This window comes from Desmodus rotundus, chromosome 7 (assembly GCF_022682495.2).
Source record: "Desmodus rotundus isolate HL8 chromosome 7, HLdesRot8A.1, whole genome shotgun sequence".
NCBI classification, from domain to species: Eukaryota; Metazoa; Chordata; class Mammalia; order Chiroptera; family Phyllostomidae; genus Desmodus; species Desmodus rotundus.
In genome coordinates, this window is record NC_071393.1 from 8658722 (window position 1) to 8680937 (window position 22216).

At 47.5% G+C, this 22216-nt stretch overlaps 1 protein-coding gene across 2 annotated transcripts in view; it reads left to right on the plus strand.

Annotated features, from left to right (window-relative positions):
• The window catches only part of FBXW8 (F-box and WD repeat domain containing 8), a 102724-nt gene that overhangs the window by 46995 nt on the left and 33513 nt on the right, over positions 1 to 22216 (plus strand). For both annotated transcript variants that reach the window (XM_024566945.4, XM_053928011.2), the window contains exons 6-7: positions 13810 to 14006; positions 17739 to 17945. In XM_024566945.4, coding sequence (XP_024422713.2) covers positions 13810 to 14006; positions 17739 to 17945 — 404 coding nt within the window. The remainder of the gene's footprint in view (positions 1 to 13809; positions 14007 to 17738; positions 17946 to 22216) is intronic.

Sequence of the window (22216 nt, forward strand, 5' to 3'; positions counted from 1 at the left end):
CTAAACCCCAGGGGTCTTGTAAAGCAGGAACAAATATATTTATGGAAGGTATTCTTGTTTTAAAAGCACAATGTGCCTTCTTTTTTAGCAGACACTTGGGGTAGGAAGGTAGCCCGACGAGGCCAGGGACAGGTGGAGCAGGAAGTCTGGGTGTTTGGGAGGTTGGAGGCGAGTAGGGAGCTTGAGCAGGCACGTGTATTGAGGGTGCTGGGAGCCAGTTTCCTTATTGTTGGAGGGGGAGGTGCAGGTATGGAAAGCAGGTAGTCAGAACGCACCCTGTGGGCCGGATAGGAATAGGAGGTGTCTGTAGAATTCTGACTTCCAGTGCAGACAGAGAAGTGCACAGAGAGGTGTGCGTGTGTTTGTATGCACATGTGTCCACACGTGTTCTAGCTTGTTTGATTAGAAGGTGTAGACGCAGAACCAGCCCACGGGGGATGAGCACAGCGAGTACTCAGATCTTGAAAATGTCACTCTCCACTGAAAGGGGCCCAGGCCACTGGCAGAGAGGCTGACTCTACGCCTGGGGCAGGGATGGACTTCAGATATTTGGAAATTAAACTGCATACTTCTTCTAAAGAACAAAAGATACTAGGAAACATTCTGAACTGAACGGAAATGAAAAACAGTAGAGTAGAGTGTATGGGGTGCAACTAAAGCAGTGCTGAGAGGGAAATTCATAGCATCGAGTGCTTCTCTCAAATCAGCTTTGTCACTTTTTTACCTTAAGAAACTAGAAAAAGAAGAGAAAATTTAAAAAATGAGCATGAAGAATAAAGTAATAGAGATAAGAGCAGAAACCAATGAAATAGAAGAGAGAAAAAACAATACAGAAAATCAGTGAAACAGAAAACTTGTTCCTTTACAAAGATCGGTCATATTAATAAACCCCCAAAAGCGATCAGGAAAAAAGAAAAGAAATTAACTGCCAGCATCGGGAATGTAAGAGGGGAACGTCATTACAGACACTACTGATGGTAAAAGGACTACAATGAAATGTTCAAACAACTTTATGCCAGTACATTCAACCAGTTAGATGAAATGGATAAATTGATTTTTGAAAGACACAAACTCCCGAGAGTCACTTAAAAAGAACTACAAAAGCTAAATAGCTCTATTTTTATTTAAAAACTGAATTTGTAACTTATAAGTCTTACACAAAGAAAGCAGCAAGCTCACTGGCTTTACCGGTGAACTCTACCACACAGTTAAGGAAGAAATACTGCCAACTTCATGCACTTCTGTGAAATAAGCTGGGAGGAAACTTCCCAACTCAGCCTATGAGACCAACAGTACCTTGATGCTAAAACTAAATAAAGAGGAAAAAGAATAACAGGTACATGGAAATAAGTGAACTACAGATTGATATTCCTCCTGAATGTAGATGTAAAAATCCTCAGTGAAATAAATTGAACCCTTGAGTTGAATTTAATGCAATACATCAAAAAGGTGATGTATCGTACCCAGTTAGTACTCACCTCAGGAATTCAAGGTTAGTTTAACATTTGAAAACCAGTGAATACAACTCATACTTATAGAGTGTAAAGAAAAACCATATGACCGTCTCGATGAAACAAAAGATGTTTGACAAAAACCAATTTGTGTTCGTGATGAAAACTCTTAGCTAAGCAACAAAGAAGGGACTTCCTACGTCAGCTTGAGAGGATCTGTGACAAACCTAGAGCTAATTTTATGTTGAATGGCAAAAGGCACTACTTTCCTCCTAAGGTTGGAAACAAGGCAAAGATGTTCAGTTTCACTACTATTATTTAACATCGTACTTGCCTTACTACTTAGTGCTGTAAGGCAAGAAAGAGAAATGAAAAGGCATACAGATAGGAAAAGAAGAGCATTGTCTGTAGGTAAATTGTCTATGGATAAAATCCTAAGCAAGCACCAAAAACCTTACTAGAACTAATAAATATCTTTAGCAATGCCACTGGCTATGAGGTCAATACATAAAAATCGAGTATATCTCTTCAAGTGAGCAACAATTGGAAACTGATATTGCATCAAAATGTAAGATAGTGGGTGATTAATTCAGCAAATTATGTTTGTCCCATATGCTGCAAACTGCAGAATATTCCTGAGAGAAATTAGGGGCCACCCAAATAAATGGAGAGAGCCCCATGTTCGAGAAAGACTGAATGTTGTTAAGGTAGCAGCTCTTCTCCAATTGATCTTAGAGGTTCAACCCAATCCCAGTCAAAACCCCTGCAGGCTTTTTGGGGAGAAAATGATAAGCTGGTTCTAAAATTTAAAATCTAAAAAAAAGTGTAGGGCCAAGAACAGTCGAGAAGAATTTTACAACCATAGCGTAAAGTGAGAGGACTCACCCTACTGGATTTCAGACTTCCTGCGAAACCGCGGTCATCAGCACTGTGGTTCCCGCACTGGGGGACCTGTGGTCGGGGGGACAGAATGACCTGTGAAACCGCAGTCATCAGCACTGTGGTTCCCGCATGAGGGGGACCTGTGGTCGGGGGGACAGAATGACCTGTGAAACCGCAGTCATCAGCACTGTGGTTCCTGCACGAAGGGGACCTGTGCTCGGGGGACAGAATGACCTGTGAAACCCGGTCATCAGCACTGTGGTTCCTGCACGAAGGGGACCTGTGGTCAGGGGACAGAATGACCTGTGAAACCCGGTCATCAGCACTGTGGTTCCCGCACGAGGGGGACCTGTGGTCAGGGGACAGAATGACCTGTGAAACCCGGTCATCAGCACTGTGGTTCCCGCACGAGGGGGACCTGTGGTCAGGGGACAGAATGACCTGTGAAACCTCAGTCATCAGCACTGTGGTTCCCGCACGAAGGGGACCTGTGCTCGGGGGACAGAATGACCTGTGAAACCCGGTCATCAGCACTGTGGTTCCCACACGAGGGGGACCTGTGGTCGGGGGACGGAATGACGTCCAGAGAAAAGACCCACCAGAAGGTTTTTACAAAGATGTCAAGAGAATTCAATGAAAAAATGATAATCTTTTCAACAAATGATGTTGAGACCAGCGGGTATCTGTATGCCTTTTCCTCCTCACCCATGAACCTTTTACTTCATGTCATAGGAAAGTGAACTGAAAACAGATTTATAGACCTAAATGTAAATATATATAATATATATTATATATATATTTGGTACTATCATATATGTATGATAGTACCAAATTCTCAGTTTTGAGCATCCACTGGGGGACTTGGAACGTATTCCCCGCGGACGAGGGGGACGACTGCACTCTGAATTGTTCCTCTTCTTCACTTTTGTCTCTGCTCCCAGACGGGGCTGGAAGACCAGGAGTGTGCAGCTTTACAAAAGCACTTCCCGGGTCAGCAGCTCTCTCCCGCCCTCCATTCCAAGGCTGTGAAAGGCTTTTCTGCCTATTTTTAAGAGTTTGACTCATGATCTTTGAGGTAAAGACCTAGACTTGCTCGTCTATTTCCTAGGAGTTATAAGAATTTATTGTGCCACCCTGCTAATATTGAGCAACAGCTAGTGCCTAGCTTTGAGTTTCTAAATTTCATTAATTCTTCAGCAAAAGGAACCAGGGCCAGGGTCATGACCCCGGTCATCTTGTGAGGCCAGAAGGTAAGGATGTTTGACAATAAAATGCAGGAAGGGGCAGCTTCTCTTTGTGGGACAACAGAACCAAACTGGAGCTCCCAACAACCAAATCAGTGACGATTTGAGCAACAGAATAAAATGATAGTAATGGATTATAACCTGCAGGATGAAGGAAATGTCTGCCAGGCCACACCGAGATGTAAATAGATGGTTTCTCCTTGGAGTGGCATTTCGACCGATGCATGGAGAAGGGACGATGAAAGCAGGAACCACTTGGCGAGCACCATGATGCTACTCGTGGCCGGCACGAGTCACCAGTGGGAACTAAAATCAGAGCGGTGAGAAACAGACGTTTGCACGGTCTCCAGCCAGCTCTCCAAAGAGAAAGAGAGTGACCTTATGGTGGGGAGCCTGGTGGTTCCGCCGGAGCCGCGAGACGGAGGTTGTCAGTGCCGGGCAGGAGACGTGGACGTTCTATGCCTCCTGACGTCATACTCTGGGAAGACACAGCCCTGCTTCAGTGCTGCTTTCGCCAGAAATGCATAACTTGATTTTAGACGTGAGCGAACATCAGACACGAGACGCCTTCTGCGAGACAAGTGTGCAGTGCTCTTCAAGTGTCAAGGTCCTGAAAGGACAAAGGAGGACAGAATTGTCCCAGTCGGAGCGGGTGGAGGAGACGCGACAATTGAATGCACTGTGGGAGTCTGGGTCCTGGACCAGAAAGGGGGTGCTGTGAGGACAGTTGAGGGACTTCAGCTAGAGGCTTTAACCTCTGGCTCTGACCGTGCGGCATTTGGGAGGCTGGCTGAGGGTGTGCTGTGGCTCATTGCGTAATCGCTACAACTTTTTGGTAAGTCTGAAATGTTTTAAAATTAAAAAAAGAATGTGAGGTTATTAAACCAGATCAGATTCTTTTTTCTCGTGGGAAATGGATGCGATGCTTCTGTGTGTGGAATGATCGCTCAGAAAACAAATGTTCTGTGCCTTTCCCGTGTCTGGCTGAACGGGGCCTGAGCTTCGAAGCCGTCCTGGCGGTGGCCCCACAGCTGCGGGCCCCCACCGTGTGCTGTGTTTCTGCGCCTTGCTGTTTATTCCCCCCCCTTTTAAATGCACAAGAGTGAGTGTCTAATCTGTGGCATTTAGTTTCCAAAGAACACTTTCTAAAAAAATTGATGTAACCATTTTATTAAAAAATGTCAATATTTAGAAGTATGCTGAAAATTACATTTTCAGGCACACTTAAAACTTATGATAAACAGTTGTTGTTGGCTTTATGTATATAATGTGAGTGGGAGACCTAGGTTTTAAAATTATTTTAGTCTGAAGACCACTGGTTTTAAGGCAGGTGGACCTGGGGGTCTGCAGTTCAGGGGAGAACTCTGTATTGGGTCCTGGTGGTCCTCCTCGCGTGGGGGGAGCCGGAGCAGTGTCCTCCCGACGAGACCCACCTGCGTGCCGGGGAGGTCTGCACTGGAACCCGAATGCCTAAGGGAGCGGTAGGCTGTCTGCAGGCTCCACTTCCTCTTTCCCACTCGGTGCCCGTCACTCAGAACTGACTGCTGTTTTGCTGGAACCTAAATTTTTACATGTGGAGTTTTTTCTTTTTTGTGTGAGCCATTTAACACATTCATTGAAAGGGAACTGATAGTATGTATGGTTTTAAGGCCTTTTGAGGATTTGGTATGGGGTTTCTAAAAGCTGCAAAATGTCACCCCTGGAATTTGCATTGTAAACTCACTTATTCTGAGAAGTTGCTTTGTGGTATAGCTACTGGAAACATTTGTAAACACAGTAATATTTTTTACTTTTACAATGTATTAGTTTTATTACTGATACCCTTTCAAATTATTGTTCTTAAAAGTCCTTTTATTATGGTACAGAATAGTATGATGAATCCCCATGTACCCATCACTCAGTGCCAACAGTTTACCAGCATCATTCCTAAATTACGTTTCTAAGTATTGTAGCCATGTCAGTCAGCATGTGAGTGCAGCTAGTTTTGAAGATAGACACATTTTCTTTTTACCAGGAGGCAGTATTTGAGAGAGAGAGAGAGAGAGAGAGAGAGAGAGAGAACGAACAAGGGGGCTAGGACTGCACGCCTGCGCTGGCCCAGGCCCTGTGCCGGGCCACCCTGCCCTGCCTGGTCCGGTCCAGGAAGTGGGGGCGATGCTGTAGACTTTCTTGGGGTTTAATTCACCTTAACCCACTGATGGGTCAGAAGTAGAATTTGAGTTTTTAACTGAATTGTGTACATCAGAGTCAAATATTATGAAATCCTGCAGATTAAGATTGGAATTAATAAATAATAAAATATCCCATCGTTAATCATATTACTATTTATAAAGACGTGTATACAAGTTGTAATAAATTGTCATACTATTACATGTAGAAAAACAAATAGCATCAAAAGATATGTAGTAAAAAGTGTTCTTTCTCCACCAATGCCTAGTCCCCTGGTTCCCCCGGATTCTCTTACTCATTAATCTAAAATGCAGCGTTCAGAATACTTCGTACTTACTGGCGGCGGCGTTTTTCTTCCGCGAGTAGCGGAGCTCAGCCCCTGAGCTGTGTGGAGCGGGAATGTAGAGGATGGCGTGCTTACCGTGGCTGCAGCATCCAGGTGAAGCCAGATTTCGTTCAGCTCTTTACTGCCGAGACTGTCTGTGACCTGGCCCTTCTTTATGACCCTTGCCGTTTGCACTGATACTAATCACCCACAGGCCACCTCTTCCATGAAGCAAATCTTTCGGTCCTCTCAGGCTTCACCCTATCTCTCCGTTTCTGGTACACACTTCATAGTGGTGTTCTATGGACTTAATGGAGAGGTGCATGTTTAGTGAGTGCTACGTACGGGTCTATTTAAAATTTTTGTGAAAATGCCTTTTCTTTTTTTGCAGAATTTCTTCTAACTCCTTTTTAATATCTGGTAGGCAACTGTGTATTTGTGCGGTGGAAACTGAGATTGCCAGCTGTCTTTAGAAACAGTCAGCTTCATTCGGTGTCTCTGAACTGCAGTTGATCCATCCCGTCTACTTAACTGCGATGGAGCAGAGACCAGCCTCAGGTGTTTGTGGCGCAAGCTCGAGAGAGGGGGAGCTCCTGGCTGAAGGAGGGCTGGCTACGAAAGTGCCAAAGACCGAGAGACAAACTCTACAGTTCAAGAAGCCACCAGTCTGTGACTTCCTGAACTGGTAGCCTGTTTAAAATTTTTTTCTGCACGAAAAAAGGTTAGAGGGGAAGGGCAATACCAATTGTGTTTTTGATCAAAACCAGTTCAGCAGTTATTTACCTTTCAAGCAATTAACATAATTACCATTATGCTAAAAAGTGATTTTGGGAAGTTCTGCCCTGAGCTCTTACGGCCCCTCCGGGACAGTTTTCGTTGAGACTTATCTTTCTGATGGAAGCCTAATTGCGATTTTGGCTTTGTGCACACAAACAGAGGCAGCTAATTGTTTAGGCAAATAGCAGATTAATTTAAATATGCATCCCTAACAAAACAGAAATGGTATCCATTATGGTCCTGTTTCCCAGGACGAGGAGAATAAATATTCTGTGCAAGGACCATTAGGCGGAGGTCTTAAGGATGGTCGACATTATTTCACAGTGGTAGCACTTTCCTGATACCGAGTAATCTTTACAAAAGCTAACATAAATCAGTTTAAACTCATTTAGATCCCATTTCCACTCTGCGCGGTTTCATTACCACACTCTGGCTGGCCTCCTGTGGGGGGTGGGAGGGGCCCGCTGCAAACTCGCATGGGTGCCCCTCCGCAGCTGCTGAGCGGGCTTCGTGTCTCCTCAGAAGACCGGCCATCGTTACTCATGTCACCGTTAATGACTGCTCCTAGTCTGGGGTGCACTTGGAGTTCCTTCAGCCCCGCTGCCCTCTGGCAAGGTGGAGGGTCCTGAGCCCTGAGAGCAGGTGGACTGCGAGCCCGACTTCTGTCTACTTTATGGGGCCGAGGGCTTTCCTCATTGTGCCCTTCCAGCTTCTCTGAGAGACCCTTTTTCTTTTGTCTGCATTCTTTTCGCAAATGAAACAGCATTGTAGTGTCCCCAGCACTAGCTCAGGATGAAACATCTTTTATCTAGCTGCTGAGGGTTTGTGGGGAGAAAGACCAACACCCGCTCCCCTTTCAGTTTTCTTGGTGAGAGGCAAACGGGCCCCAAACTCCAGCTCTGAGGGGTCATGCCTGGTTTAGGGAATGATAGCAATGACCTGCCTCTCATGTCACTAGTAAGGAACTGCACAGAACCTCCCTTGGCATTTGCTGAGGTTTTCTTTTGTTTTACCTTGACCTAGCAGGCAGCATAAATGTAGTAGACACCTTTGCAGGTGCCTCCTTGCTCTGAGGTCCCTCCCCAGCCCCGCAGAGGCCGGCAAGCTCACAGTACTTGAGTTAGTCCTTTGGCCTCTGCTGGTTGGACGAGGATGGAGACCCCGCCCTGGGGCAGGTGATTCATGGACTGGGATGAGCAGCTTAGGTCTCGGACTTCCAGTCTCAGGTGTGCGCCTGGAGCAGATGACTTCGTGGGGTTAGGAAAGTAAGCTGGTTTGCAGAGGCAGAGAAGATTGAGACAGTTGCCGGGAGAAGCAGCGACATGTGGTGAGACACGTAACTGCCTCGGTTCCGAGTGTTCTCCTGGTTCCTGGTTCTGATCCCCTGTGATCTCTAGCGATGCTTCCTGCCCTTGGGTTCCGTGAAACAGCCCCGTTCCTCTTCAGGCAGTTTTGTTTTGCATTTAAGCCGTGCGGTAGGTTTCTGTTTCTGACAACCACAAGTTCTCCTGCTAAAACATAAGGCGGACGCTCAGCTACGTTCTGCGCTCCGACTTCACTGCCACGGGGCACGCGGCAGCGAGAGCACACGCTCCTGCCACCTGCCAAGTGCACGCGGCACCCGGGCCAGACCTCTGTTAGTCTGTGTCTGCGATACGAGGCAGCTTAGCCCTTCAAATGAGTTCACATCAGATTTAAAAATCACCAGCTGTTTGAGAAGTGCACGTATTTGGCTCTGACAGGGACTGACTACCTTTGTTTCCTCAGTGCCACCGGTGCACGAGGGCCCGGTTCCACCTGAAAGGAGAGTTAGCTGCTCCTTTTCAGGGTCTTAACATTCTGCGGCAACAGGATGGAAAGGTGAGCTTCTCCATTATCGTACTGAACTTCGTATGTGAGCCTCTGTTATATTTTAGTTATGAAAACGTTTAGGTTCGCTTCAGCGTGAGTTTGGTGAAAACAGGGATCGTCTCCTTTTCATGCCCCCCCCCCCCCAACGTGAGATGCTTGGTAGATGTCTCTGGAACGTCAGCTCCACGCAGTCAGGGATTTTTTATTTTTTGCTTTATTTTGACTTGTTCTGTGTGGTTTTCCTCAGTGCCTAGAATAGTGGCTGGCCCAAAGCAGGGGCTCAATAGGTACTTGTTGAATGTGTTGTCGTGTTGATTTATTTTCGGCTGAATACTGGTTAATGTGGATGATAATCCGCTACAGTATTATAAAACATTCTTATAATTCGAGTATGTGCTGTTCCGAGTCCCTGTAGTTCTGAGGTTGTGAGAGCAGCAATGATAGAGTTGGCTGATTTGGTGGTTAGGTAGTTATAACATTAGCTTTCACTCAACTGTTTGTCCCTGTTGGCCGTTGTCTGTCCCTGCCCACCTTGCCCGTGCGTTGTTGGGTCCAGTATCCAACAGTACCATTGCATAGTGGAATCGCAAATCCTGCAAAAGCTGCGGATTTAGTAACAGAGGTCCTGCGAGGGGCGCCAGCAGTGGTAATTACAGGGGTAAATACGAACGGCTTTCCCCCAGTTTAAGTTCCCTTAAAAGGTACCGCCTGCTTATGTAAAAACAGCAATGACGTAGGTGGGGTTTACAGCACGGAGAAGCCGAAAGTGTGCCAACAGCAGCACAAAGCCCGGGAGGGAGGAGATGGAGGCACCTGCCGTGGGAGCAGTTGTGTGCCGTCCCCGCAGGTAGACTGGGTGAGTTACACGTGTGTGTGGAAATCCCAAAGCTCCCACTTAAATAACACACCAGAGGGTTTTGGCCAATAAGCCAACAAAGGAATTAAAACAGAAAAAGAGGAGGGAAAGGCGCAAACTAAAAAATGGGACAAATAAAAAAATGGTAGATTAAACCAGTTCTTACCAATAGTCACATTAAAGACAAAGAGCCCAAACACCCCGCTAACGAGCAAGGCCGGCTACACGCCATCTACAAGAAACTCACCTGAAGCAGGGACGCGTGGCCACAGCATCTACCGTGCTGGCATTAACCAAGAGAACGCTGAGCGGCTCCGTCAGCCCCAGGCCAGGTGGATTCCGAGCAGAGGGCGTAACTGGGGATAAAGAAGAATGTTCGTGTAACAGAGGGTCAGTTCTCCAAGAGGACATAACAGCCCTAAATGTCTGTGCAGCATCGAGTGACCCTGGGGGACTGTGCGAATGGCAGCGGCGCGGGACAGGCCCGGGCCCGGGCAGGTCGCACACTGAGCAGCCGAAGCGGAGAAGCGAGCAAGGACGATGGCACAGCGCACACTCAGAAGAGAGCTAGACCTGCGGGGCCTTAGAACGTGTTTTCCAGAGCGACCCTTCTCAGGGAGGCTCTGTGAGACCAAGCCTCGTGGCGAAGGGTAGTTTATTGCATACAGTTCTGTTGGAAAGAAAATGATGCCAACAAAACCAATACTTGATTAATAATGAAAAATGTGTTTATAGATAAACTCCATGTGTGCTTAGAGTGAGCTGTGGTTGAATAACTTCCACACTTGGCAGAACACAGGGTGAGTTTACGTCAGTTGCTCATCGATCTCCTAGTTATTTTATGCGCTTGTAAGTGCAGCTGCTCATCCTGCCTCTTGTAGCTAAGTTCCAGCCCAGCCTCATCACGCACCGAGTGGCTTTGGCCCGTCGTTCAGCCACTCAGAGCTTCTGTCTCTTCTCCTGTGAAAAACGATGATGAGAGAGCAGACCAGCACCTTTTCAACCTTTTTCATCGCATGGCACCCATAAAGTAATCACCAAAACCCTGCGGCGCACACAAAAATATGTACTTTTGGCTGATCTGACAAAATGATAGGGATAATTTTGATTGATTCACAAACAAAAAATAACAATAGTAATTATCTACCCTTTTTGTTCCAAAGTGACTTTCAAAAATAACCAGGTGCCTATACTGCATGTAAGCGTTTCTGGTACCAAGAATTAACCACGCAGACAAACCTTATTATGCAACATGCCCAACAAGAGGCAGCTCTGTTACGTGACCTGTGTGTTCGTGGCTCCAGACAGGGCACTCACACCAGACAGCTTTTGTGCTGACCGTTGTCATTTATTTGACGGTCTGAGGGAAAAGAGGCCAGCGCCCTGACTAAATAGTCAGATACTGCCTGTTTTACAGCTTCTCGTGACACACGGGCTGAAAGTCGCTGGAGCAGACTGATGGGGGTGTCTGAACGTTGGAAAGCTCTACGCCAGAAGCAGCTTATTTCCTTTACTGCGGATTGTGATGTCTCCCAACAAGTGCCACACAAAAATATTTGGAAGAGGCAGTGCGCCTGGCTCCCGTAGAGCCATTGGCATTTTCTGCTGCTTCTCTGTTTCTTCCGAGTCAGAGTGGAAAGAATTTGCCAAAATATAAATGTGTCGTAGCGCCTTTTGCAATCTGCTGATCCCCAAGTTTATCGTGGTTCTTGTACTTGAGATGCTGAGTGCTCTGTTCTGCATGTGAAGGGACCTTCAACTTGAAAGCTCTGCTTTGGTTTGTAATCGCCGGCTTAAGTCCCCCGACAGTCCGAAAGCCTTGCAAAGCAGCCCGACTGTGTTATTTTCTCCCGACTGTGTTTATTTGGTGCGGCGGGATAATTTACACTACAGTAAGGTCATAAGTTCAAAGCATTTATTATTTAGAGACAAAGTACAAAGCAAGAAGAAGGAAAGATGGGGAAATGGATCACAAAGAGAAGAAACATGAAACACTTTATCTGTTTTAGGTAATAGGAAGTTATGGGTAATACGACTGGATTTATGGATGACCAATAAAGGAAATTAGTTTTATTAATAGGTTAAATATGCTTTATAACGCAGCAGGAACTGTGGAATACATAAAAGTAAATGATGGGTCTGTCTCCAGCATTTCAGACGGTTTCTCTCCTCTAATCTGCCCGGCAGCCCTGTGTGGCAGGTCCCGCTGTCTGCAGCCGCACGGATGGGGGAGCAGGCTCACTGCTCTGCGGGCCTTACCTGAGGCCTCCAGCTCCCAAGCGGGGCAGCTGGATTCTCACTCAAACGAGTAGCCGCTGACTGGGTTATGTCCATGAATTACTTCTCAGTCAATTTTGAAAAAATAAAATCAGTCAGAATTGGAACAGAACATTATCTGGCTTGCACAGAAAGTAATTATTTTCTCAGGTAAACCTTTGAGGGGAAAGAAGTAGCTTAGTGGATAATAATGATAAAAAAAAAAAAGAAGTTATTTGGTGAGGGAAAAAAAGAATAAATGGCATCGCAAATACAGAAAAGTGCATATACCTGGTAGAAAAGTGTAAGTTCCTGTAGACCACTGGCCCTCAAACTTGAGCTTTGGCTCCAGCTGAGAATCTGCATGCCCACAAGCCCCCAGGGGACGCTGACGGTCCTGGGGCCGCACGCAGAGTTCACTGGACAGTCTGAGAAAGGGGGAGACATGGCCGGCGTGTGCGAGGGGGACGGACCTGCGGGGCAGCATTCAAGGTGCTAGGGACAAGGGTGGATGGGAAGTGAGAGTTTTTAACAAGTGTGGCAAAGTCAAGCTCACGGTTTTGCAACTATGCACAATCACACACCACGCGTGGCCAGCTGGGGCTAGACATCGTGGTGGTGAGGAAGGATGGGAAACACTTTTAGTGGCTGTTTTCAGGCATCGCCAGCATCTACAACAGGGCCTGGCCTAGAACAGGTGCTGCGTGGTTGTTTGTTGCGTGAATGAGTGAACAGATAGAAGAATGAGTTAAGACCTCCTTATGCCAATGCTACTCAGCAATTGATACATGTGTTCCTAGTCTTCTTAGGTCTCTCTCAAAAAACATTTTTAAAATTTATCTTTTTGGTAAAGACAGTTTTTGGAAAGCATTTCAGGATGTACAGGAGGTAGGAAATTTCCCTTTTGCTGGTCCCTTCCCCCGGTTCCTTTCCTTAGAGGCTGGTCACTCTCAACGGTTTCCTGAGCGCCTTTCCAGGGCATTCCGTTTGTGTACGTGTCTGTGCGTGCATCTGTTAAGATACAAAAGTAGCAAAGCGTACTACGCCACTATTTTATTCATTACCCTTTTCATGTAACAGTATATTTTGTTGGTCATTCCATATAGCTTATATAAGGCTGACTCACTCTTTTTTAACTGCCCGTTTTATTTAAATTCCAAACTCTGGAGAGAGCATTATTTAAGTAGCGCTCTGTTGATGGACAGTTAGATATCATCTGATCTTTTGACACAGTTGGAAACATTACAGCAACTATCCTGTGTGCCAGTGGTTTTCAGCCCACGTGTGCACGGGGTTTTAGAACGTGCAGTGCCTGACCATTTATATTTAGTCGGGGCGCTGAGCCCTTTTCCCACAGACCGTCAGATAAAAAACGACGACAGGCAACACAGCAGGAGCCATCCGGTGTGAATGAGTCAACATATACCTGCGGTTTTTTTTAATAGTATATTTTTGGAGTGCTGCAGCATTTTAGTAACTAGTTTGTGCATGCCACGCGATGAAAATGGTTCGACATCACTGTTATGTACATTTGTGATTTGCTAAATGTTATCCAGTTGCTTCCAAAGTGGGTGAATTGCTTTACATTCCTGCCAACAGTTTAAGATCGAGCCTGTTTCCCTGTATTCTCAACAAGATGTTTTCGGAATTTTTATCTTTGTCAGTTTGGTTGATGAAAATTGTATTATAGCTTTTATTTGTATTTTTCTAATTGTGGGTGAAGTTTTACATTTTTTTCTTATGTTCATTTCTGATGTTTCTTTTTCTGTGAACAGCATACTCATGTCCTTTGCTCGCTTTTCAGTTGCTTTTTCTCTTGTTGAATCTCAGAAGCCCTTTATATATTGTAGGAATTGGCCTTTTGTTATGTGATACAAACTTTTTTTTTACCATTTTATCACTTTTTAATTTACTTTACGTTAAACAATTGTTATTTTATAATTGTGCATTTGAAGTGAAGTTAAAATTATTACCTGCATCGTTTTTTTTTCTACACAGGATTTCTTAATATTTGGGACCTAAGGACCGGAAAGCACCCTATTCACCGCTTCGAGCACGATGCAAGAATACAGGCGCTAGCCCTCAGCCGGCAGGGCGCCACGGTCGCCACCGCCTCCGCTTCTGATGCCGTCCTGCTGCGCCCCAATGAGGAGGGCTGCTGGCAAGCAGCTGCAGAATTCGAAGTTCAGAAACTGGTGAGCTTTTCGTCTGGTCATTTCACGTGTTATTCTTAGAACCTCTGAGTCTAATGTAAGCAAACAGTAACGACGCTGGCAACTCACTCAGAGCTCCCTGTGGGCCTCGTACCCGTGAACCTGACCCAGCCCGGTGAGACAGGTCACCAAGAAGCCCATGGGGACATAGAGTGGTGAACAGCCCCGCCTCCGTCTCGGAGCTAGGCAGTTGTGGTTCAGACCCCACAGGCGAGCTTCAGGGCTGGAGGGTGTTGTCGCTGTGCCCCTCATCCCTTGTCACGTTAACGGGGTGCCCACCCCGGGGAACCCTGAGGTCGGCTCTGGGCTAATGCATAAGGGAAAATGAGCTCAGTGCCGTCACCCCAGACCTATGGCAAGGAGGGTTTCCATCCTCAGCTTTCTTCACCCCGAGTTCTTCTCACCTGGAATTGAGGGTGACTCTCGAGTGAAAATAGATTCACGTCAGCGTGATAGGTGCAGCCACCTTGCAGGGCGCCGCGTGTGAAGCCAAGCCAGCCGTAAAGGGTTCTTTACCTAGAGCTCGTTTCTGAGTTCACTTGGACGTGAGCCCTACAGTTGCGTGGTAGGAGATGATTTGGTGGTAAGAAGGAAGAGCTTAAATCTGTCCATGCTGAATATGGATTTAATTTAAATAACCTTGATTTTGGCACTGGTAGGAGACTGAACAGAAGAGCCAACATTGAGTAATAAGTTGATGGCCTGACCTGGAACAAATCCTGTTCCTCTCCGTGCTCCTCCCGGTGGAATCTTGTTAGACCTGAATACCTGAAAAGCCCGGCGCTACTGCTTCGCCTTCGTACGCTTCCGTCCCTTTAATGATCAGCGCTCTGCCATTTGGGTTTAGTGTTGCCCCCAAACTGCCTGAGGCAGGTACCCCGTCCGTGTTTGTGTGTTTTCAGAACACCGTTGTGCTTAGTATCTGGTCTCTGACTGAACGCTGCGGACCAGCCGTAATTACACGAACCCAGACAATTACTCAAGACATGAGGCCTCTGTAAAATGTAAATCCTGCTTTGGCAACCAGGTGGCATCCTGGCACGGCCTGCAGCTTTTGAAGTAGTTTTACAGCTCCCAGCAAACGGCACAGCCACTGTCAATCCGAGCCTCTGGGTCTGTCCAAAACCCAGTGTTAAGATGAAATTAAATGGCTCGACTGAGGATGTCAACTTCAGAAAAATAAGAAAGGGCTTTTAGAACAGGGAGAGGAAGCGAGCTGGAGGCACGGGCTAGACCACTTGCCACGTGTCGTTTCTCGCCCAGGATGAGGGGCTGCCGCAGAATGCATTGTCCCTGCAAAGGCCCCCCGGCCTGTGGAGCAGGCCATTTCCGCCTTCCCAGATAGACCCCCCGAGTCTCCGTGGCAGCGTTCCCACGTTTGTAACATTGGCTCGGCGCGTCCCTCCTTTGTGATGGGCTCTTGGCTCCAGGCGTGGGGCTGCCACTCACACTGTTGGGCCGAGGGTTAGCAGTCACCCAGATGCTTACTCTCTGTCTCCAGCTCCCGTGCTCGGGCCTCAGGGTTCAAGCCTGGGGCTCATTTGGCTTGTGATCAGGGCAGTGCTGCCCTTTCCCACCACGGGTGTTCATGAGCACACAGCACAGCCCGCCTTCTGCTTCCCTGCGCTCAGAGTTTACTCGAGAAGTGAAACCCGTGGCAAGCTGCACCTGGGGAAGGTGCCCCGTGGGGATCTAGAAAAACAAAGTCTTTTTGAAACGACTTCCTCGCACACACGCAGGTCAGAGAAAGTGGTAGCACAGCGGTGGTGCAAAAATGCTGTTGGCTGCGGCGGCCTTCCTGCTCTCCGTGCCCTCGAAACCCGGAGAGAGCAGATGCTGTGTTTTGCTGTGTATAATGTGCTCCCATGTATACTGTGCATCCATGTTTTTGGCCCAAACTTTCAGGAAAAGAATATTTTGTTTTAGTTTTGTATTTAGTTTTGTATTTATTTCTATTTAGAAGCAAAAGCTATTATCATATTTGCATACAGATATTGTTACTGCTTTCTAGAGTTGCACTTTTAACACATAAGCATAAATAAAAGAATTAAAAACACTTAATAATTAAAAACTCCCTCAAAAATGTGGGCAGAAAAAGTATGCATTATACACAGCAAAATACAGTAGCTCAGATACTGGGTTGGCCAAAAGGTCCGTTTTACTTACATAAAATTAAAGACATATTTTTCATTTTCCCCAATAACTTTACTGACTTGGATGTTTTGAGTATGTCGGCTATTTCCCTGCGTGGTAGAACGTTGATTGTTCCCGATTACTGTCTTGATTTGATCGTTATCAGCTGCAGCTGGTTTACCAGAACCTGCGGCGTCGTCCAGCGAGGAGTCTCCGGCACAGGACTCCACAAGCCCCTTTACACCTTCGACCAGCCACAGCGCCTTCTCCACGCACGGCGCAAATCGCTTGTCTTGCGTTTCAGTTGCGTTTTTACCTTTCTTGAAATGATGAAGCATAACATGCCGGAAATGTTGCCTATTTTCTTCCACCTTTGCTAGTAAAATGGCTGCACGAAATTCACCACTTTTATGAGGGTTTTTTAATGCGCACTGACAGCTGTCGCCATACAGTCTAACAGAATTGTTTCGAAGGACGTTGAAGACAACTAAGCACTACCAGAGCCGTCTTACCGAAAAAGCCAAACGAGCTTTTTGGCCAACCCAATACTTTGAGTCTCTTTGGCAACACATTTTTGGTATTTGTACAAATGTTAAAATGTGTTTTCTGCTCCTTTGGAACTGAGTGAGTTTTATTCAGTTTCTGGTAAAAACAATATTTTTGAATAGTTGCTACTATTCAAAATTACTATTCTGAACCCACATGGTTCAGAATTTAAAGACGCAGTAAATCTCACAGTGAGAAGTGTCGTGTCCACCCCATCCCTCACCTCGCTCCCCGCTTTGAAAGCCGCCGCGGTGAGACGATCCACGCACGTGCAAGCTGAGCCCCTCACACGGTCCCTCTGCTTGCCCACCCCCACACGCCAGCACACTGAATCCTGTTGCCGGGCTTCCTTGCTTCCCCCAGACTTACCTGGGAGAGGTCCCGTGTGCATCGGGTCGTAAAGAGTGTCTCCGTGCTTTCTTCTGGGACTGCATGCATGGTATTCCAACGCACAGACGGGCTGTAAGGTAACTAGTCCCTTAGCAACGCATGTTAAGCTGTTTCCCGTTTTTAGTGATGACAAAACGATGCTTTGGCAAGTAACTTTGTCCACAGCGTTTTGCATAAATGTGAGTATATTTGTAAGGAAAGTCCTAGAAGGGACTTGCTGGGTCAGAGCGTAGGTGCACTTAACATTATGGTAAGTTGTGGCCAGATTTCCCTCTGCAGAAGTTGGACCAGACGGCCTCCCACCAACCGTAGTGGGACCCAGACGTGTGGTCGTCCCCGTCACTTCCAGCCCCGTGTCTCATCAGACTATTTAATCTTCGCTGATATGACAGGTGAAGCTGCTATCTCGGTGAATTTTTACTGTGTACCTCTTCCTGGGAGTGTACTGTGTTTCTCCAACGATGAGCATCTTTTCTTTTATATAAGAGCTGTGTTTCATTGCCTGCGAACTGCGCCTTTGCCCCTCTTTTTCTTCAGGGTTCCCGGTTTTCTCACTGCTGTGTAACAGGACTGGACACTTTGTGACCAGGTCAGGATGAATTGTAGTTGGACCGGAAGGAACAAACACCTCTTGTCCTTCTCCAGGTTGACTACCTAGAACTAGTTCCAGACACCGACAGGTGCCCAGTGGCAGTGGCCACCGCTGGAGACCTGGTGTACCTGCTGAAGGCTGGCGACTCTGCCAGAACCCTGCATCACGTCTACGGCCAGCCGGTCACCTGCCTCGACGTCTCGGCCACGCAGGCTGCTTTTGGAGTGAAGAGCCTGGGATGGGTGCACGAAGGAAACAAGGTACAGAAGACGGGGTGCGGCCGATGCCACAGAGCTCCAGTTTTTGTGGTTTAGAAGGCAGTTTAAAAAGTTAAAGCGCTGAGACACATTCGGGGTGGGGGGAATTCAAGCACGTGAAAAGGGTATGAGATGAAAAGTACTTGTTTTCTTTCTCCTCCTTTCCCCCAGCCCCACTCCACAGAAGAAACTATTAGTAGTTTCCAATAGGTGTCCATCTAGAAAAAATTCATGCATATGTAGGTACATTTATACACTAAAACACAAATCTCTGTAGGAAAAACGTTTGCATCAAAATTCACATTCTCACCAACAGTGCATAAAAGTACCTCCGACACTCTTTGAGCCAGAAGCAAGGAGAAAAGTTCCTAATTGAAATTCTTTGCATGATAACTAAATTTTATCACTACTTAGCATTTTACTATCCTGACTGTAGGCCAAGTACTTAGCCTTAAAAGTCTCACAGCTGATTTATGAAGTCTCTTTGTCCTCCAGTGGAATCAGGGGAGAGAGGACCAGGTTCGGGTTTCTTTTGCTTTTCCTCCATCTGCCGCTCCTGACCCCGCTGGCAGTGATGTCATCCCCAGGAAGAAAGTCCTGGAGCCTGTGGCCCCTGAGGAAGGAGGCCCTTCCCCATGCAGTGGTGCGAGCACTGGAGAAGAGCCGGGCTCTGGACGCACAGGCGCCAGTCCCGCCCCGCTTCCTACTATCCCACCAGGCCTCACGCAGGCTGCATAGCCCTCTCTCTGCCTCGGTTTCCATTTGTGAAGGGGCTTCATAAGAGTACCTCCTCATGGAGTCGTCGGGTTAAATGAATACGTGCTTGTCAAGCTTTCAGGGTAATGCCTGGCGTGTGGCAGTTGGCGGTCACTGTGTGCGTCCCGTGGTTTCTGAAAGCACCGTTCGATTCTGGCCTCTGGTTGTGCCTTTTACACGCTGTTTGCCCTAATGTATCAGTCACCTGTGAGGTCAGGTCTCAGTTGTGCAGGAGTCCACTGGGTTTGCAACTCGGTACTCGGAGAACCGAAGCGGCCCGGATCCTGATTGCGTATCCTTCGTCCCGGAGGACAGCCCGTGTGGCTCACTGTGCTCTCGCTGTGGGGAGGGGCTCTCCTCGTGCTCCCGGCGGGCTGTCTGGCTGCAGCAGGTGCCGCACCCGTGGGCTGAAAAGTCTGTGAAGCTACAGCCCCTGCGTTTGGCCTCCCCGGGAGGTGGGGGAGGGGACAGAGGTTGGTTTCCTAAGGCTGTTTTCTTTCTCGGGCTTTACAAAAACTTCTCTGATCCCTTGTGAGCTCCTTTGTTCAGGAAAAAAAAGACTGAATATTTACTTTTTCATTTTTCATCCATTATGCTTTCAAGTTTGGGTTATCTCATTTATTTCTCAGGTTCTCAGTGTAGTGAGGGGATAGATATATTTAATGCCAGCCTGGTTTAAATTTTTCACATTTTTAATAAATTTTTCACCTGGCAGCTCCCATTTCTCTTTCACTTACTGAGTAAACTTCTTTCTGTGACATAATACACTTTGATACAATTATAATGGATGTATTTCGAGAAGCCGCTTACAGGGGCCGTCCAGCCCAAAACTGGGCTGGGGCAGCCTTTAGACGTGCGAGGTAACGTACCGTTGCACATTCTGGGTGCCTTTGAAATTTCCAACCCAGGGCGCCACACCGGGCTCAGACCCCGTGGGCGCGGCCGGCGCTTGCCTGTGGGCACTAGGCGCCCGCGCGTTTCCCAACGTGAGAGCGCCCGTCGAACCCGAGGGAAGCCACACTGCTGTCTGTGCCGCTGCCCTTAGTTTTGCGGGCACAGGACTTGCCACCCGATTGCATTTGATGGATTTTTCACTTCCTCAGAAAAACCTGCCTTTTTAAGGAATTCAGCTGTCGTGTAACACTCTGTGTGGATGAAGCGTGGCACCCTGTGGCTGTCCTGTAATGTACCGTCGTCATTCCCAAGTAGTTTCATGTGTGGCGCTCGGGGCTGCTTTGCCTGTGGACGCCGTGTTCTGGCTGCGTCTGGGCTCCGGCCTGGCAGCGCGTCCCTGTGCACTGGACGAGGTTGGTGAGAGACGGTTAGCAGCAGAGTTTGCCTGGAGCTACATCCACCGGGGGTTGGTGCCTCTGGCCTGGATAACTCGGAATCAGATGAAGGCTTTGTGAGAACAGAGAGTTTGGTTTATCTCCATTCGTAGCTGATACAGAGCTGGGGTTTAGCTGGGGTCCGTTATTGGTTATGTGTGATAAAAGCAGACAGCAGAGGCCAAATGTTGACAGAGAGTACATCGGAGTGGGGAGCTGAAGTTTCTCTACCTGGAGAAGTACTCCGGAGGTGTTCTTTTGGGCTAGTTGGGGAATATCCTTGCCGTACGTGTGTGATGAACACATTAGCATTTTAGAGGCACCACAGCTGTCTGAGCATCACGTAATAATGGTTCAAACCCGTTCACACATCGGGCTGGCCAGCACGTCCTGTTCAGCCCAGATAGTTGCAGGGCCCGGTTGTGTTCCTGGAGCTGGAGTGTGAAACAGCCTTACGCACAGATTTCAACAAACTGGTTCGTGTCAAGTAACCCAGCTCTGTTAATAAACAGTTTTCTAAGGAAATGAAACCAAGTAATGAGCAAAATGTATCTATTTAACCTTAAGAGGAGGCTTGTGTGTGCGGCAGGTGTAATCGTTTCCGGCTCCCCCGGGAGGATCTCAGGGAGTTCACGCTCTGTACATCGGTACAGATTCCCAGGCTTGTGAAGTCCGCGGGCCAGGCCGCGGGACCACACTTGGAATTGTCAGCATTTTCTTTGCCCGAGTAAAGTCATAGAAAAAATGGCTGTTGCCCATTTTCACTGTTAAAAAGTCAGATCTTTAAACATCTTTTATAAAAAGTATTTAAAACGAGGCAATGCACTCACCTAGGCATCAGAAGATACGAAAATGAAGGGTGTACGATGGGAAGACCCCTTCCCACTCCTTGCAGCGTGCCGCCTGGCTCCTTTTCCTGGAGCCAATCAGCGCTGCCAGTTTCTGTGCGTCCTTCCGGAGATAATGTCTGCACACTGTAAGCGAGTTTTCCAGACGCGCCCTCAACCCCCTCCTTTTAAAAAACATTAAGTGCTGCCCTGGCTGGTGTAGCTCAGGGATTGAGTGTGGGCTGAGAACCAAAGGGTCGCAGGTTCGGTTCCCAGCCGGTGCACATGCCTGGGTTGCAGGCCAAGTACCCACTGGGGTCACATGAGAGGCAACCACACATTGATATTTCTCTCCCTCTCTTTCTCCCTCCCTTCCTCTCTCTCTAAAAATAAAATGTTAAAAAAAATCTCTCACTACAATTATAAAAAAAAACAACACTAAGTGCTAAAATATTATTGTTCTGCACCTTGCTTTTTCCTTAAACAAAAGGAAATATCTTTTCATTTTTTAATTCTCACCCGAGGATATGTTTATTAATTTTAAGGGGTGGGGAGAGACATTAACGTGAGAGAGAAATATCTACCAGTCACTTCCCGTATGTGCTCCTACTAGGGATCGAACCTGCAACCTTTTGGTGCCTGGGACAACGTTCCAACCAGCTGAGCCACTGGCCAGGGCCACAAAAGCTCTTACAAGTCATTTCAACATGTCTTGTTACATAATAGAGAGCTTCCTGGTGTTTGGTGGGGTTTTCTGTTCTGTTTTTTTGCAGCTTTACGGCACTGCGCCCGTGGGTGTGCCTTTGGCTCGCCCGCCCGTGCTGCGTGTTCGGTCGCACGCAGCCTCGGCTGTTGTGGACGGTACTTGGTGCCCATGCGCGAATTTGGAGGGTTCGTTCCTGAAAGGAGACTCTCCGGGCCGGAGGGGCCTGCGCCTTAGTATTCTGACAGCTATTGCCCTCTGTAGGCAGCGTCCCTCGGAAAGTGGCAGATGGCCGTTGCACACCCCTCTCCCTAGCGGTTCTGTGACATCTTTTCTCTCACAGGGCTTACAGAAAGATCGCAACGGAATGGGGCCAGCAGGAACGTACAGAGACCTGCCTAGTCCCACTCTTCATTAAACTGCTGTGTAGCGCTCTGCTTTTAGGGTGAATGACTGTCCATCTGTGATCACCTGGATTACCTGGAACCCGTGCAATGGGACCGACCGACAGCCCTCTCGGGCTGCCACTAGGTAGGACAGAGCTGTGACCACATTGACACGTGGTCCTTCTCGGCGCGTTTGGTGCCCTTAGAGGGAGAGCCCGTGGTTTTTTCAGACGGTAAGCTGACTTGCCTCTTCCTGTGAAATGAGGGGCGGGAC